Source organism: Ciona intestinalis, unplaced genomic scaffold (genome assembly GCF_000224145.3).
Source record: "Ciona intestinalis unplaced genomic scaffold, KH HT000124.2, whole genome shotgun sequence".
Classification (NCBI taxonomy): Eukaryota; Metazoa; Chordata; class Ascidiacea; order Phlebobranchia; family Cionidae; genus Ciona; species Ciona intestinalis.
In genome coordinates, this window is record NW_004190446.2 from 135,632 (window position 1) to 149,407 (window position 13,776).

Sequence of the window (13,776 nt, forward strand, 5' to 3'; positions counted from 1 at the left end):
AAGCAGTCTTCCAATTGAATCTTGCCTTCATTATCCTTGCCTACCCCCCTACAATGCACTTACAATATTAAGGTACCACGTCAGATACACTGTCAATTAGGGCTTTATCAAAACATATTTTAACAAAATAAATCTTTAATTTCAAAGCTGACAGGGTGGTTAAAAAGTGTGTATCTAGCTTCTGCCTGCTTTCAATTCTATACCACCACAAACCAGCTTTGGGTTTTATGTTTTCACAAAACACCTGAACGAATTGGATTTTTTCACTTTTCGCCGACTGTTGGTAAACACAAGCCTTTTAAGTTTGCAAATTGTAAATAAGCCTCAAATCATTCACTCCTAGTATAAATACAGAACATCAAAACACAACCACCAAGGATTCCTTCTCATGCTACACCCATTTTAATGTTCAATATAAAATTTGCATATTTTTCTTGAGAAAACACACTCATTGTCTTCCCATTATGACATCACAATACTTTGCACCTCCATTTACTGCAGTATTAAAATAACGCTTCTTATAATTCGTTAAACCTGCAGTTTCGTTATGTTTATAATATTTTTAAAGACGTCTCAGTTATTATATTACAATAATACACATTACTTTATATTATTGTTATTACATAATGTATTGTATTCTTGCATTTTAGTAAATATTTTAAGTAATTGGTTTATCATAATTTAGTTTTCAGTAATTATATTTTAGACATATTTTTTCTATTGCTCAAATTTGCCACACATACAAGTATATGAATGCTTCCTTAGTTTTGATTTATTTCTATTTGTTTGAAACGTAAAACCAGGGATTACTTGATTTATTGAGTGTTTATTTATTTTATTTGTTGGTGTCTTTTATGTAGAAGTGAAACGCTCGCATGCGATTGGTTAATCTGAGTTCCATTTAAATATATATCGGCCAATAGCATTCCGTTGTGGTTATTTAAATTAGGTCTCCGTAGTATATTCATAGAGGTGTAACTTCATGTTAAGCAATTGTTGGACACCTTATGCTCACTGCCAAGCGACAACTTATTTTGCTTTAGTTATATATAGTTCAATTTTTTATATCTAGCTAGTTTTGAAACTGTTAAGCTAAAAGGGACAATAAAAGTCGTTATAACATGGGTGTTCTGTTCCATACACCATGAACTTCCAAGTGGTTTAATACACAGGTGTTGCACAGACAACTCTAAATACCACAATACAACACACCATACATGCTGGCTTCATTCACCTCATGCTCATTGTTGAGTTACTTTTATATTTATTCTTGGGATGTAAAACCAAGGTGTTTAATGATCACTTCATGTTTTATGTGAGGTTAGATTTGGCATTCACCTTCCATGTGTTATTTATTTTATTACAAAAACATCAATTTGCAATGTTTCGAACAACTGTGATAGGGCAATGTTATGCAAGAACACATTTGGTAGTTTTATTTAATATTGGTAGAATATTTATAACTAATGTATAATATCTAAGCATTGGTCGGCAAATTCAATAAATATCGGTTCTTGCATTAAGTCATTGATTAATTGTGGAGTATTTTCATTTTTATCGACTTCTGTTAATAGTTTTTTTAAATGAGGATTCTTTAAAATATCTTTCAGTTTTTCTGATTCTTTTAATCTTCCCAAAACTTCTTCGGAAATTTTTTCAGTTTCTTCGTCTTGTTTTTCCAAACATTGAAGCTGTTTTTCTCCATTTTTCGGCGGTTTTTCGACATTAGCTTGGCAAAAATCTTCACTTTTATGCTTCTTGTAGCAATTAACAGAGCAGTAACGTTTATAGCATTGAGGGCATTTGTATTTGTGCTGATTTTCGTTGCAAACTTGGCAAGTAGGTTTGACCGTCATTTTGTCTATTTGCTGCACTTTACAAATTCCCAAGCAGCAATAAAATGTTATATAACTGTAAACACTATCCTTCAATGCAATTAAAATGCGTAAATTTATATTTAAAGTACAATAAACGTAACAGAAACGAAATCCAAATGGAACATGCTTGTTCTACGTTAAAAATATCTCACTGGGGGTTTCCCTGTTATAGGAATGTGTTTTAAAATGTAATGCACTTTCTAATTTTCATTTATATAAAAGTCTGCAATTTACAAAACTTTTCAAATGAGAAAAATGAGAAAAATCCTATGTTTTGTCAGTTGCTAGGATTTATTTATTTACGGTTGATTTAATACTTTAATTTAAGTTTTGTTAAACCCACAGGGGAGTCAAAAGTAACGCATTTATTTTTTCTTCCATGTTCTGTTTCTGCGGTTTCTTAGCAACAGAGAAGCCGAAGTTTTTTCGCACAAAATACAAATATTAGGTTTTTTCGCACGTTTTTTTAGCTTTTTATACATATTTAGTTAATTTATTGACAGAAGATTTGTAAAATTAGCTGACAAAATTAGGTTTAAATAAAGGATGCAAGCCTACGGCACTTTGGACGTAAAGTAAGTCATGTTTTGTATATTTTTGGTAAAATGTTTGACTTTATAAACATTTCTGCCCAATTTAACACTTTTAAAATAGTTGGCACGTTTTAAAGGAAATTATGCATAAAAAAAATATATAAAATATACTTTCTTATTATTAGTTAATTGTGAAAAACCTCCAGTCATATTTATTGTTTATATGGTTTTAATATTTTGACTTTAAACCCTAACGAACCCCCCAGGTGGGCCAAAGGCTTCAAGGGGGATCGGTTATCCCACGTTGATCGCGACATGGTTTGTTTCTCGTGCGGGAACAGCATTAAGTTTGTTAACGTGGTTACTGGCGCTGAGAGCGTGTTCCAACCACCGGGTGGTGCTGTGTGTCAAGTGACATCATCATCGCATCACCGGATGTTTGCTGTAGCAGAAGAAGGACTGAACCCAATTATCACAATTTATAATTTCCCATCTTGTGAAGTGGTGTGTGCATTAGAAGGTAAGTCACAACTTTAATTATCTCAATACAGTTCATATTTAAGTGTTTACGTATATATTCAGTATATGCTGTATTATCTTATAGTTTCAAAAGTTCTTCTTTTGAAATTCCAGCCATGGTAACATGAGCATTAGATTTGTAAATTTGTTAATTGATTTTCTCCTCGATCTACCACAAAGCTGCAACAAAACAACAGTTTTTATGAATGGACAAGAAGATAGAGGTTATTTAAATTGCATAGGATGATAATCTTGTAACATCAACCCCCCCTGTTACAGCTGGTGCACTTCTTGGATATTCACAACTCCAGTTTTCATTCAATGGAAGTTTTTTCGCGGCAACTTCATCAATTCCTGACTTCTCTATATTTGTGTGGGATTGGCAAACCGGGAAGTTAAAATGTCATGAAAAGGTAAAATTTCACTTTAATTACTTAATACTTTGCCAATGTGTGATGTTTTTATCTTTGAGTGGTGACATTTTTGACTAAGTTTTGAAATATGGGCACCCAGTGAGACTGACAATCACTCTATGTTTACAGAGACATTTCCAATAGAAACCTAATATACTTACTGCATTATAAAGCAATAAAGTAAATTACCAAAACTTAGTATTATATTATAAAACAAGATCCTCATTAATTCTCTGAATAACCTCAGCTTCCAGGGGAATCCCCTGTGACATCACTACTCTTTAACCCGCTAAACAAACGAGAAATTTCTACGATTTCTGAGACTCATGTTTCCATATGGACGTTGGAGGAATGCAACGAAATATCGACCATGAAATCTAAGTAAGCTTCTTTTTTTAAAACCTAAGGCTTAGGTTGATGGTCCATTGACTAGGGTGCTGTGGCAGTAGCACAAAAATTAGCATGCATGCCCTAGCCCAGAAGGTTAGTGGTTCAAGGCTCATCACTGCTACCATTGTTGACGAATGTGTACACTTAACCTTATTTAATAAAAAATCCAATAAAACAAAGGGTATGAAACAAAACTTGCGTTATAACAACTTTTATTCCCCGCCATGCAATAATAAATAGGTTGCATTTACCCACACTCCTCTATTGTATATATTTTTTTAAACAATATTCGACAGTAACCACACATTCATCAATAAGGATCCCTACAACTGTAACGTGTCCTTTCATAAGACACAGGCACGGGTGTATGAAACAGAACGTCCAGACAACTATGACTGTAACTGTATCAATCTTTTAACCATGATTTATCCCCAGAGTTGTGAATCTTCCCACTACTGATGGTGTAATCCTCTCAAATGGTGAAGACCTCGCGTCACGATCGGGGACACGACAAGGATTTAACGTTCATCTCCCAACGTCGACAAGAGCTGGCTTGGTGGGTGGAAACGCAGACAAGTTTGAGGTGAAATATAGACGTTATATACAGCAGTTGTTCTGTTACCTTATTCCCTGATGAAAGCTTGCGGGATGGCAGAGGAAACATCGAAAATGCACCACGTTTATACACGAGATGAACCGCTTAAAGATTGTTTATATACATCAGTGTTTAACTACCTTTCGTGACACCATATGGTTTAGCATCCTAGGTTTTACACATAAAACAGCCTTTACCCTGCTGTTAGGTGTCTATACAAGGAAAACAAAAGTATATTTCCTATTATTTCAACACCCTGTTTATGTACCTTACAAAATTAGGCGCTTCAGTTATTTTTTTAATATCTTTCCAAATCGTTTTTATTTTGCTCCCAAAACATATCCAGCCACCTGAGCTTCGGCGCCCTCGTGTGATCCCATCCTCGCAATGTTGGTCAAGTCGCGGTGAAATATACGTCGGGTGCGTCGGTGGGCAACTGTTTCGTGTCGATGGGGCAAGCGGTAACCCTGCTTTGTTGCTGGGTGGAATATCTGGTATGTGGGTGTGATTTAAAAATACTTACTTTATCCTCTCATAGCGGAAAACAACAGTCGTTATAAGATGGGTGTTTTGTTTCATACACCTCGTTACTGCATATGTAGCTTTGTGGGTGATTAGTTTTCAGCTGACAATTTGTACAACCCAATATTTTGGTTGGAGCAGTTGCCATTACTATCATGTTTAATTTTATGTTTGATAATTTAAAAATGTTGTATGTTTAATTTTATGTTTGATAATTTAAAAAACAAGTGTCATTGGTTTATTTAAATACATGTTATTGTCATAGTGGTATTGTATGTATTTCTAAATATAAATATTTCATTTGTTTCCCAGATTCGTTATTGGTAGGCGAGATAGAATGTGGAATGTTTCACAGTATTTCATTGAATTCTGAAGGATTAGTAGCAGGGGGGGACGATGGGACGCTCAGGTTGATACAACTTGATAATAATGGTGTCAAGATAACAGAGGTTGGTGGTTTGTATATGTGAATGTAACTTCGGGTAACCGGGTACAAGGTTCACCCACGGCAGTTGGTTGTATTTGTAAAATATGTCAACCATAATCGTTGTGAATTATCTGTGTGTTTTCTGCAAATTTGCACTTTTTTAGTTATGTTTTTTGGGGTGGCAAGACACATGATGGTAGTTTTAAAATCAACCCAGTGGTCACTAAGGGTTGTTCAAATTGCGAGTCTTACCTAAAAAACAATCACCCACTAAGTTACATACCCTTTAACTTGTAAGCTGGCACGAGGTGTATGAAACAGAACAACCGTGTTATAACAACTGTCGTTGCCCCTCATTACATAAGGTTAAATAATTAAATATTCATCTACACACAGTTACACAAAGGCATGCAACCGATCACTTGCCTCAGCTTTGCCCCCCCACTTTATGTCGACCTCGTTCTATCGACATCCAGTGGTGAAATACAACATTATAGTTTGGTTGAGCGAGAATGTGGGCCGATAATCACGACGAGAACCGGAGATTTTGTTGGGGCGGGTTTTACATGCGCTGGCAAGCTGGCTGTGGTAAGATTTCTATGTTAAACGTGTTGTTTCTATAAAAAATATTCATACCATATATGGGGTTTTGCATGAGGCATTATCATACTTGTCAATAAGCTATGGATGAACATGATTTCCTCAGTAAACATGTAGGAAAAAAAGTTTAAGAACCCCTATTTTAATTACTGTAAACAACAAACACTGTTCTCAAAAACACCCATGGTATAACGGCTGTTGTTTCCCCACCACACAAAATAAACAAGTTACGTTCATTCATTCACCAAACATCTTGTTCCCAGACTTGTCGTGAGGATGGGGAACTCCAAATATGGTCGTGTGAAGACGGCTCTCTTGTCGCAAGTTTCTCCTTGTGCACAAGGGTAAGTTAGAGGAAAATCTACTTTTGGCTATTGCTATATTACTTGTTTTAACTAAGTTTCAGAAACTTGACCATTTTTAATAATTAATGTTAAACGCGGGTATGAGGTGTATGAAACAGAACACCCGTGTTATAACGACTGTCGTTGCCCCGCTATGCGAGGATAAATAAGTTACATATGTGGTAACTCGTAAGGGAGCACAAACTGTATGAAACAGAACACCTGTGTTATATAGAGTGTCGTTTTCCCGCCATGCGAGGATAAATAAGTTACATACGTGGTAACTTGTAAGCGGGCACGAGGTGTATAAAACAAAACACCCCTGTTATAACGACTGTCGTTGCCCCGCCATGCGAGGATAAACATGTTGCATTCATTCATCAATCACTTACATACAGACCTGTTCCTTATCATGTTGTCCATCAAGCCCAGTGGTTGCCATCGGCACATGGACGGGACATGTTTGTTACATTGATACAAGCTCGTTACTCTCCGAAGAAATCAACCTCCGACAAGTTGGTTCAACAAGAATACACCATTCACCAGTTACATACTTAAAGTAGGTGTTTATTAATTTATAGTTACACACAAAAGCACCCATCTCTTGGAAAACCAAGGTTCTTTTTTGACTATATGCTCAAGTTATTATCATTTACCGATTGTTGTTTTGCTGATTATTCTTCTCTTTTCGCTGTATTAGTTAATTTGCTCTACGATATTGTATGCAAAAGCTTTGCTATGTTTTACAGTTGAAAATTTCATGCTATGTTTAACTAACAACATACATTGTTACATCAATAATATACATTGTTACATCACACAGGTACAATGCTGGGGGTGATTTTCTCCTCACAGCATCCGAAGACGAACCTCACATATTTATCATTGATGCAAAACCATCCTCAGGGTTCCAATGCATAGGATACGTAGGTAAGTGAACAGATGTCATCCTGGCCTGAATCTCAAGTCCCATTGCCACGCTGTGTGGCCTCACCTATATAAAATAAATCAAAGATGTCACGTTTTCTGGGTTTTAAATAAATCTGGTACGAGGCTGTTAAAATACAGTTGCACTCATTGTTAAACATGTGCACTATCTTTTGGATCTGCTTTCTAAACCAAGCATATTGCTGTAAACAGACTGATCTCACCGATTCATTAAAAGTTTATATTATAGACATCTTAATACTTGGCTAATATTTTGAACGTTTCCATTGTTTCCCAACAATCATCAGACTGTGACGGAACAATCAAAGATATTTCAATTCATCACAATAGTTCAACATCAACTGTACTTGCTGTGATGTCACAATCGAATGACAATGGAGATTATGATTCAAACAATCTCATTATGTTCTCACTTACATCTGAGTTGCTTAGCAACACCGACGGCCATTTTGTTTCACTTAGAAACAATTTCAAAGGTAAATAGATTATATCGTATATGACATGAATGAACGTGTTTTTTCTTCGTAACTCAGACTTATATGTCATTTAGTCATTATATTGCTATTATACATTAACTAAATGAATGTAACTTATTCATCCTCGCATGGCAGGGCAACTTACAGTTACAACACATATGTCATATTACCTATGATATCTATGCAGAAACTTTCTGGGTAAAAGTTTTTTGTTTAAATCTGAGCAAAATATTTGTGTTTTAAGTATTTTTAGGTTTATCTTATGTGATATATCTTATGTTGCAGTTTTATTAAAGTTTACTTTAATTTAAATATTTTATTACATATCTATGGCAGATACTTCCGTAAAGTTAACCCGACACTCGTTATCCGTGTCGGTTGATTCTGCTATTGTCACAACTATTGGCGATAACATAGAAATAGCAGCTTTGTCGTCGGAAAGCAAGAATTTACTCCAGTTTAAATTACCTCATACAACCCAGGTGATGAATAGTAGGTTAGGATGAAATTTGTGAGATGGTTTATGTTTTTTATATATAGTAGGTAATGTATGATGGTCCATGTTTTCTTCTGTTTTTTTCGTCACATTTGGTAGTAAACAAAAATTTACTGAAATATATAACTGTATCCTCACGACTCTAAAATAAAGTTGTTTTAATTGCTAAAAACACGATTAAGAAAGAGTGGATACCTTTTGCTAACAGTAGTAATATATAGAATACACCACTATTTCTTTTTGACAACTTTTTTTTGAGGCATTGTTATTTTCTCTGATCACATTTCATCTCCTGGCATGCCTCACTGTAGGATCTCACCTGTTTATAATATAGTAATACATAACAAATATAATGGGCCAATATCTAGGCCTAAATTCCAAGGTCTTCAAACTTAAGTAATTGGCAACACTCTTTTGATTTGTTTTAGGTCTTTTTTACAATTAGAAAACTTTTTTGAAAATAACTCAATTGACAACATTATTAGGAAGTTTTTTAGGTCTTTTTTTACAATTAGGATTTAAAAAAAAAATAACTCAATTGACAAAATTTTTAGAAAGTTTTTAGGTGTTTTTTACAATTACGATTAAAAAAAAAATAACTTAATTGAGACCATTAACCCACAACAGGGTCCAACCCCCATTCACCCAGTGTCTGAACATTATGGCCACCAACTATCTGGAGGTTCCATCATATTATCCCCGCATGGAAAATGGGTTGCTTCATTTGCTCCAGATGGCGATGTTATTGTTAGGGATGTGTCCAACTGGGTAGGTTAAGGATTTTGCTATTTAGTTTGATAAATTATAATGTTAAAATAAATTGTCTAAATTATCAGCCATACATAGAATATTGAAAAAATCCAATCAAAAATAATCAACCACAAAGTAACATACATGGCAACTCGTAAGCTGACATGAGGTGTTAAACCAGTGTTATACCTTTTTCTGGCCACGCAAGGATACAGTAAGTTAGATTCATCCAAGCATATAGTTTAAGCATAATCATATAATAATGGCAACTGCTCCAACCCAGCGGTCACTAATGGGTTGTAGCACCCTGGGTGTTGGGGTAATGAGCCTAATGCTGATATTTTATTGTACTTTAACAAATAACCTACAAAATTTATTTACAAGAAAAACTTATTTTACAATTTTTTTTTACAAAATTTATTTACAAAACCTTATTTTACAAATAATTTAACTTGCAAAAAAAAAGAATTTCTTTGCACTTAAACTTACTAACCCACAATATCCCACCCACCCAACCAACAGGACAGCATCACAAGGTTCCAACCACACTCCTACATACACGGTGGGGTAAAAACTTTAACGTTTTCACCGGATGCTTCTCACTTTATATCTGTTGGATATTCCGATCAGGCTTGTATGTGCTACCAATGGAAGTAAGTCCAATATATTTAAGTTTAAATGCAGTGTAGGTTTCTGGGGTTGGTTTCTGGGCTTGGAAGTAAGTTTAACTGAATATTCTATGGCACCTATACTCTAGTAATAACAAATACATATGTATATCCCGGTAAAACCAGATGCTTTTCTCACAGTTTTAAATGTGTAAATGCAGTGTAGGTTTCCAGGCTTGGTAGTATTGCTGTACAGTGTGAATTAGATTGACTATATATGTAGTCCTAGTAAAGTTTGAAAAAAAAAAAATTAAAAAACGATAATAAAAATAAAGTTGAAAAATATTTAGTTTTAAGTTTATGTTTCCGAACGGGAATGTACTACTGTACAATGTGCATTAGACTGACTATATATACTAAAGAATTGTAACAACTACCAGCTTATAGTCATTCTAAGTATAAAGTCCCATCCTTACCGCAGTTTAACAAGTAAAGCCAATCTGCTGATAATGTAATGTTGTAAACCTGGGGTGGCAAATACCCAATGGTGTCACAGAAAGTGTCATTAACTGGTTTAACTGAATATTCTATGTGACCAATGGTAATAACAGATAGAAATATCCCGTTTAAAACCATTTTTTCCTTCCCATAGTTTCACAAGTAAAGGCCAGTCTGCTGGCAACAATGCTGTTGAATACGCGCGAGTATTGAACATGAGGTTACGAAGTGTAATGGACGTGGAAGGTGACGTGTTGGCTGCTATGGAGGAATGGTCGCCTTCTACAAGTTGGTATTTTTAAAAATAATTTTTTGTCCTTGCGTGGTGGGGCAACTACAGTCGTTATAACACAGGTGTTCTGTTTCATACACCTTGTGCCCGCTTACAAGTTACCACGTATGTAACCTATTTATCCTCGCATGGCCGGGCAACGACAGTCGTTATAACACGGATGTTCTGTTTCATACACCTTGTGCCCGCTTACAAGTTACCACGTATGTAACTTATTTATCCTCGCGTGGTGGGGCAATGACAGTCGTTATACCACTGGTGTTCTGTTTCATACACCTCGTGCCAGCTTACAAGTTACCACGTATGTAACTTATTTATCCTCGCATGGTGGGGCAACTACAGTCGTTATAACACGGGTGTTCTGATTCATACACCTTGTGCCCGCTTACAAGTTACCACGTATGTAACTTATTTATCCTCGCATGGTGGGGCAACGACAGTCGTTATAACACTGGTGTTCTGTTTCATACACCTCGTGCCAGCTTACAAGTTACCACGTATGTAACTTATTTATCCTCGCATGGTGGGGCAACTACAGTCGTTATTACACGGGTGTTTTGTTTCATACTTCTCGTGCCTACCCAGTAATTGACCTGAATTGTTGTTTATTATAGAAATTGCAACTCCTGACCAAGAAGAACAAGACGATAGTGATGTCACAAGACGTAAGTGTTATCTTTGTGATTATTTATCAACACAAATAAGCTTACTGTGTCATAATAACATTTTTGCCCCAGCATTATATCTCATGCGCAAGATGCGGCTTTTATTTCATTTGTATTTTGGATTTAAAAATAAAACCATTTATTTTTAATGTCAAAACTTTTTAATTCCGGTGCCAAAACAAATTTTCTGGTCAGTTTTAACATAAACTTAACATCCACTATGGAAAATATTTTATCTCAATTGTTTTAGGTTAAAAAAACATGAATTCCCATATGGAAAATATGACTTCATTTAACAAGTATCAGTTTAAAAACTAAAACCTTCACAAGTTTTTTTGTTTCCAGCCAAGTCTGGGGCTCGTAGCGAGGTGACAATGACCCCAACTCCAACCCCACAGTCCGATGCGACGTGGCTCGATGCACGGTCGTTGCTCGCTGTGAAAGAAGAGAATGCTAAATATGACGAGGTGAAGAGAGACCTCAGGAAGAACATCAAAGAATTAAGAAAAACGGTAAAACTGTGATTTTATGAATGCAAATAACTTGCTTTATCCTCGCATGGCGGGCAATGACAGTCGTTATAACACTGGTGTTCAGTTTCACACAGCTTGTGCCAGCTTACGAGTTACCAAGTATGTATTTTTGTGGGCAATGAACATGCTATGATCCAGTCTGCAGAGTATGGCAGGTGCCGCGCAAGTTTTTTACAGACTTGGTGATGCACGCCATAATTTGACCGAACACGCCAATTAATTAAACATACTCAAATCCTGTATTAAATAGGTATTATTTCTTAAGGTGGCCTGAAAATATATTGCATCAAACTGCATGCCAATTTTTAATGACAGCGCAGAAAAATAACCGTCTTGCACGCTTGAGGTTTTGTCACGAACTGCCATATTCTGCAGACTGGGTTATAAAAACTCTCTTTCCTCTTAGATCCTCGGGATGATGGAAAACAATAATTCTCTCCCCGAGTTGGAGCAACTTCGTCACGATGAATATAACCTCGATACGGATGAGCAGTCCAAGATGCAAGAGCAACAGGATCAAAGGGTTCAGGAGGTTGGTTCTTGATGATTATATTGTGTGTTGGGGTGATGGGCAACTCTGGTCTAAATCCTAGGTCCCATGGCATGCCTCACTGTAGGACCTCACTCATATAGAATAGAATGTGCATATACAATGTTGGAGTAATGGACCATCTCTGGACTAAATCCCACCAATATTCGGTGCTATTGGCGTCAAGTTTTAGTATTATATTAACACTTCCAGGAAAACTTGTAGTGTTTGATATTTTGTAAAAAAAGATTTTCCTTTGTTAATAATGATCATTGTTTAGATTCGCGAGGAAATTGAATTTGAAAATTTGGCTCAACGTTACTTGGCGTATTTGATCACCAAGCAATGCTGGGATGATATGGTTACGAAGGGTAAGTTAGGATTGAAGCTATTGCAGTGTGTGGATAAGCAGACATGTCTTTTGGTTGGTTTGGTCGTTAATATCCTCGTGGGTGGGAACTTGAGTGACTTATCCATGGTTGCCACTCCCATGCCCACAGTGGAGTTGCTGAAGCTATTGCAGTGTGTGGATAAGCAGACATGACTTTTGGTTGGTTTGGTCATGTATATTCTCATGGGTGGGAACTTGAGTGACTTATCCATGGTTGTCACTCCCATGCTCACAGCTAAGCTAATTACATTTTTATTCCAGGTCGATCATTGAAAGGATTCACTTCCAGTTGTTCTGTCACCAACTACCCAACCACCAGTGTTTCCAGTGAAGAAAATGCAATCCTAAATAAAGTGTCAAGGATGAGAAAGATCGAAATGGCGCTCAACACTGTAAGTAGATATTGGAACTAGTGAAGAATCCACCGGTCCGTTACAGATTAGGCTGGTGGAAAGTGTTAGAGGTTGGTGGTTAGGGGTTAATAGTTAGGGTTTGGCAGGTAACCTATGAAGAGGATGTTTTACTAGCGCTGTAGTTGTAGTTTGTACCACCAACTAAACGAACAACGTAGGGAGCGAATGCTTTACTAGCATTGTATTAAATATGAATTTGTAACATTATACACAATGTATGTGTGATGTTAAAAAACTCTGTACTATATTCTGTGGTATTAATGGCCCAACTCCGACTTGCACCCTAAACCTCATGGCATTCTCACCTTAGAACCTTACTCATATAGATTTCCAATTCTATTATTCTAAAAATACAATTTTGGAAGAAACATCGCTGCCTCCCAACATTCGGTAGTTTTGTAGATTTGAAGTAAGACAAACGGGATTGCGCAATACCGAATTTCTGACCTAGTTTTTTGCCACAATATAAAAATTCACGATGCAAACATCTTCTCCCAACATCCAGGTCCAAAAGTCGATCGTGGAGACGGGAACGAAACAAGGAGGAGACGAAGATGAAGAGGAAGAGAAAGTTGGTCTGTCTCTTCATGGGAGTTTGGGACCTAACTACTCAGGAGGGAACGAGATGTTTTACTCACAGTTTGATCTTCACACAAGAGAAGAAAAGATCACACAGATTATTTTGGTCAAGGTTGGTTGTAATTCATAAATGTTGTGTTTGTTCTATATGGGTGAGGTCCTTTGTAGGATACCTGGAATTTGGGACAGATGACCTATTTCCCAACACTTTTAGGCCAAAATTGGTGCATAACCCCAACNACCATGCCACTTATTTATGTAGTTCATGGGATTAGTATGACCAGTGTGACTGTCCTGATCCAAGTCTTGGCCACAATGCCTTGGAACTTATAAGTGTTGCTGGTGTTATGGTCACTGTGTAGGTTAGTAATGTAAGGA

General features: G+C 36.3%; 2 protein-coding genes and 1 long non-coding RNA gene across 3 annotated transcripts in view; 1 reads left to right on the plus strand and 2 right to left on the minus strand.

The window, feature by feature from the left end:
* The window catches only part of LOC113475157, a 1,231-nt gene extending 248 nt beyond the window's left edge, over window positions 1-983 (minus strand). Inside the window, exon 1 of the long non-coding RNA XR_003396899.1 lies at window positions 794-983. This is a non-coding gene — a long non-coding RNA (uncharacterized LOC113475157). The remainder of the gene's footprint in view (window positions 1-793) is intronic.
* Window positions 984-1,247: 264 nt separating this feature from the next.
* Window positions 1,248-1,994, minus strand: LOC100184685 (zinc finger HIT domain-containing protein 3). The gene has a single exon (XM_002130102.4). It carries the CDS (start codon window positions 1,854-1,856, stop codon window positions 1,464-1,466), a length of 393 nt encoding a protein of 130 aa, XP_002130138.1. The 5' UTR covers window positions 1,857-1,994; the 3' UTR covers window positions 1,248-1,463.
* A 332-nt stretch (window positions 1,995-2,326) lies between these two features.
* LOC100179786 (cilia- and flagella-associated protein 43) overlaps window positions 2,327-13,776 on the plus strand; it is a 24,423-nt gene continuing 12,973 nt past the window's right edge. Inside the window, exons 1-13 of the mRNA XM_018815997.2 lie at window positions 2,327-2,452; window positions 2,677-2,930; window positions 3,209-3,342; window positions 3,590-3,723; window positions 4,168-4,315; window positions 4,674-4,821; window positions 5,162-5,298; window positions 5,673-5,864; window positions 6,140-6,220; window positions 6,619-6,779; window positions 7,044-7,150; window positions 7,456-7,644; window positions 7,981-8,126. Of these exons, the coding sequence (XP_018671542.1) occupies window positions 2,424-2,452; window positions 2,677-2,930; window positions 3,209-3,342; window positions 3,590-3,723; window positions 4,168-4,315; window positions 4,674-4,821; window positions 5,162-5,298; window positions 5,673-5,864; window positions 6,140-6,220; window positions 6,619-6,779; window positions 7,044-7,150; window positions 7,456-7,644; window positions 7,981-8,126 (1,860 nt within the window). The 5' untranslated portion in view covers window positions 2,327-2,423. The remainder of the gene's footprint in view (window positions 2,453-2,676; window positions 2,931-3,208; window positions 3,343-3,589; window positions 3,724-4,167; window positions 4,316-4,673; window positions 4,822-5,161; window positions 5,299-5,672; window positions 5,865-6,139; window positions 6,221-6,618; window positions 6,780-7,043; window positions 7,151-7,455; window positions 7,645-7,980; window positions 8,127-13,776) is intronic.

What these genes read in the sequence shown, in the direction of transcription:
- LOC100184685 (XM_002130102.4), bottom strand. Translation starts at nt 1,856, where the DNA reads ATGACGGTCAAACCTACTTGCCAAGTTTGCAACGAAAATCAGCACAAA.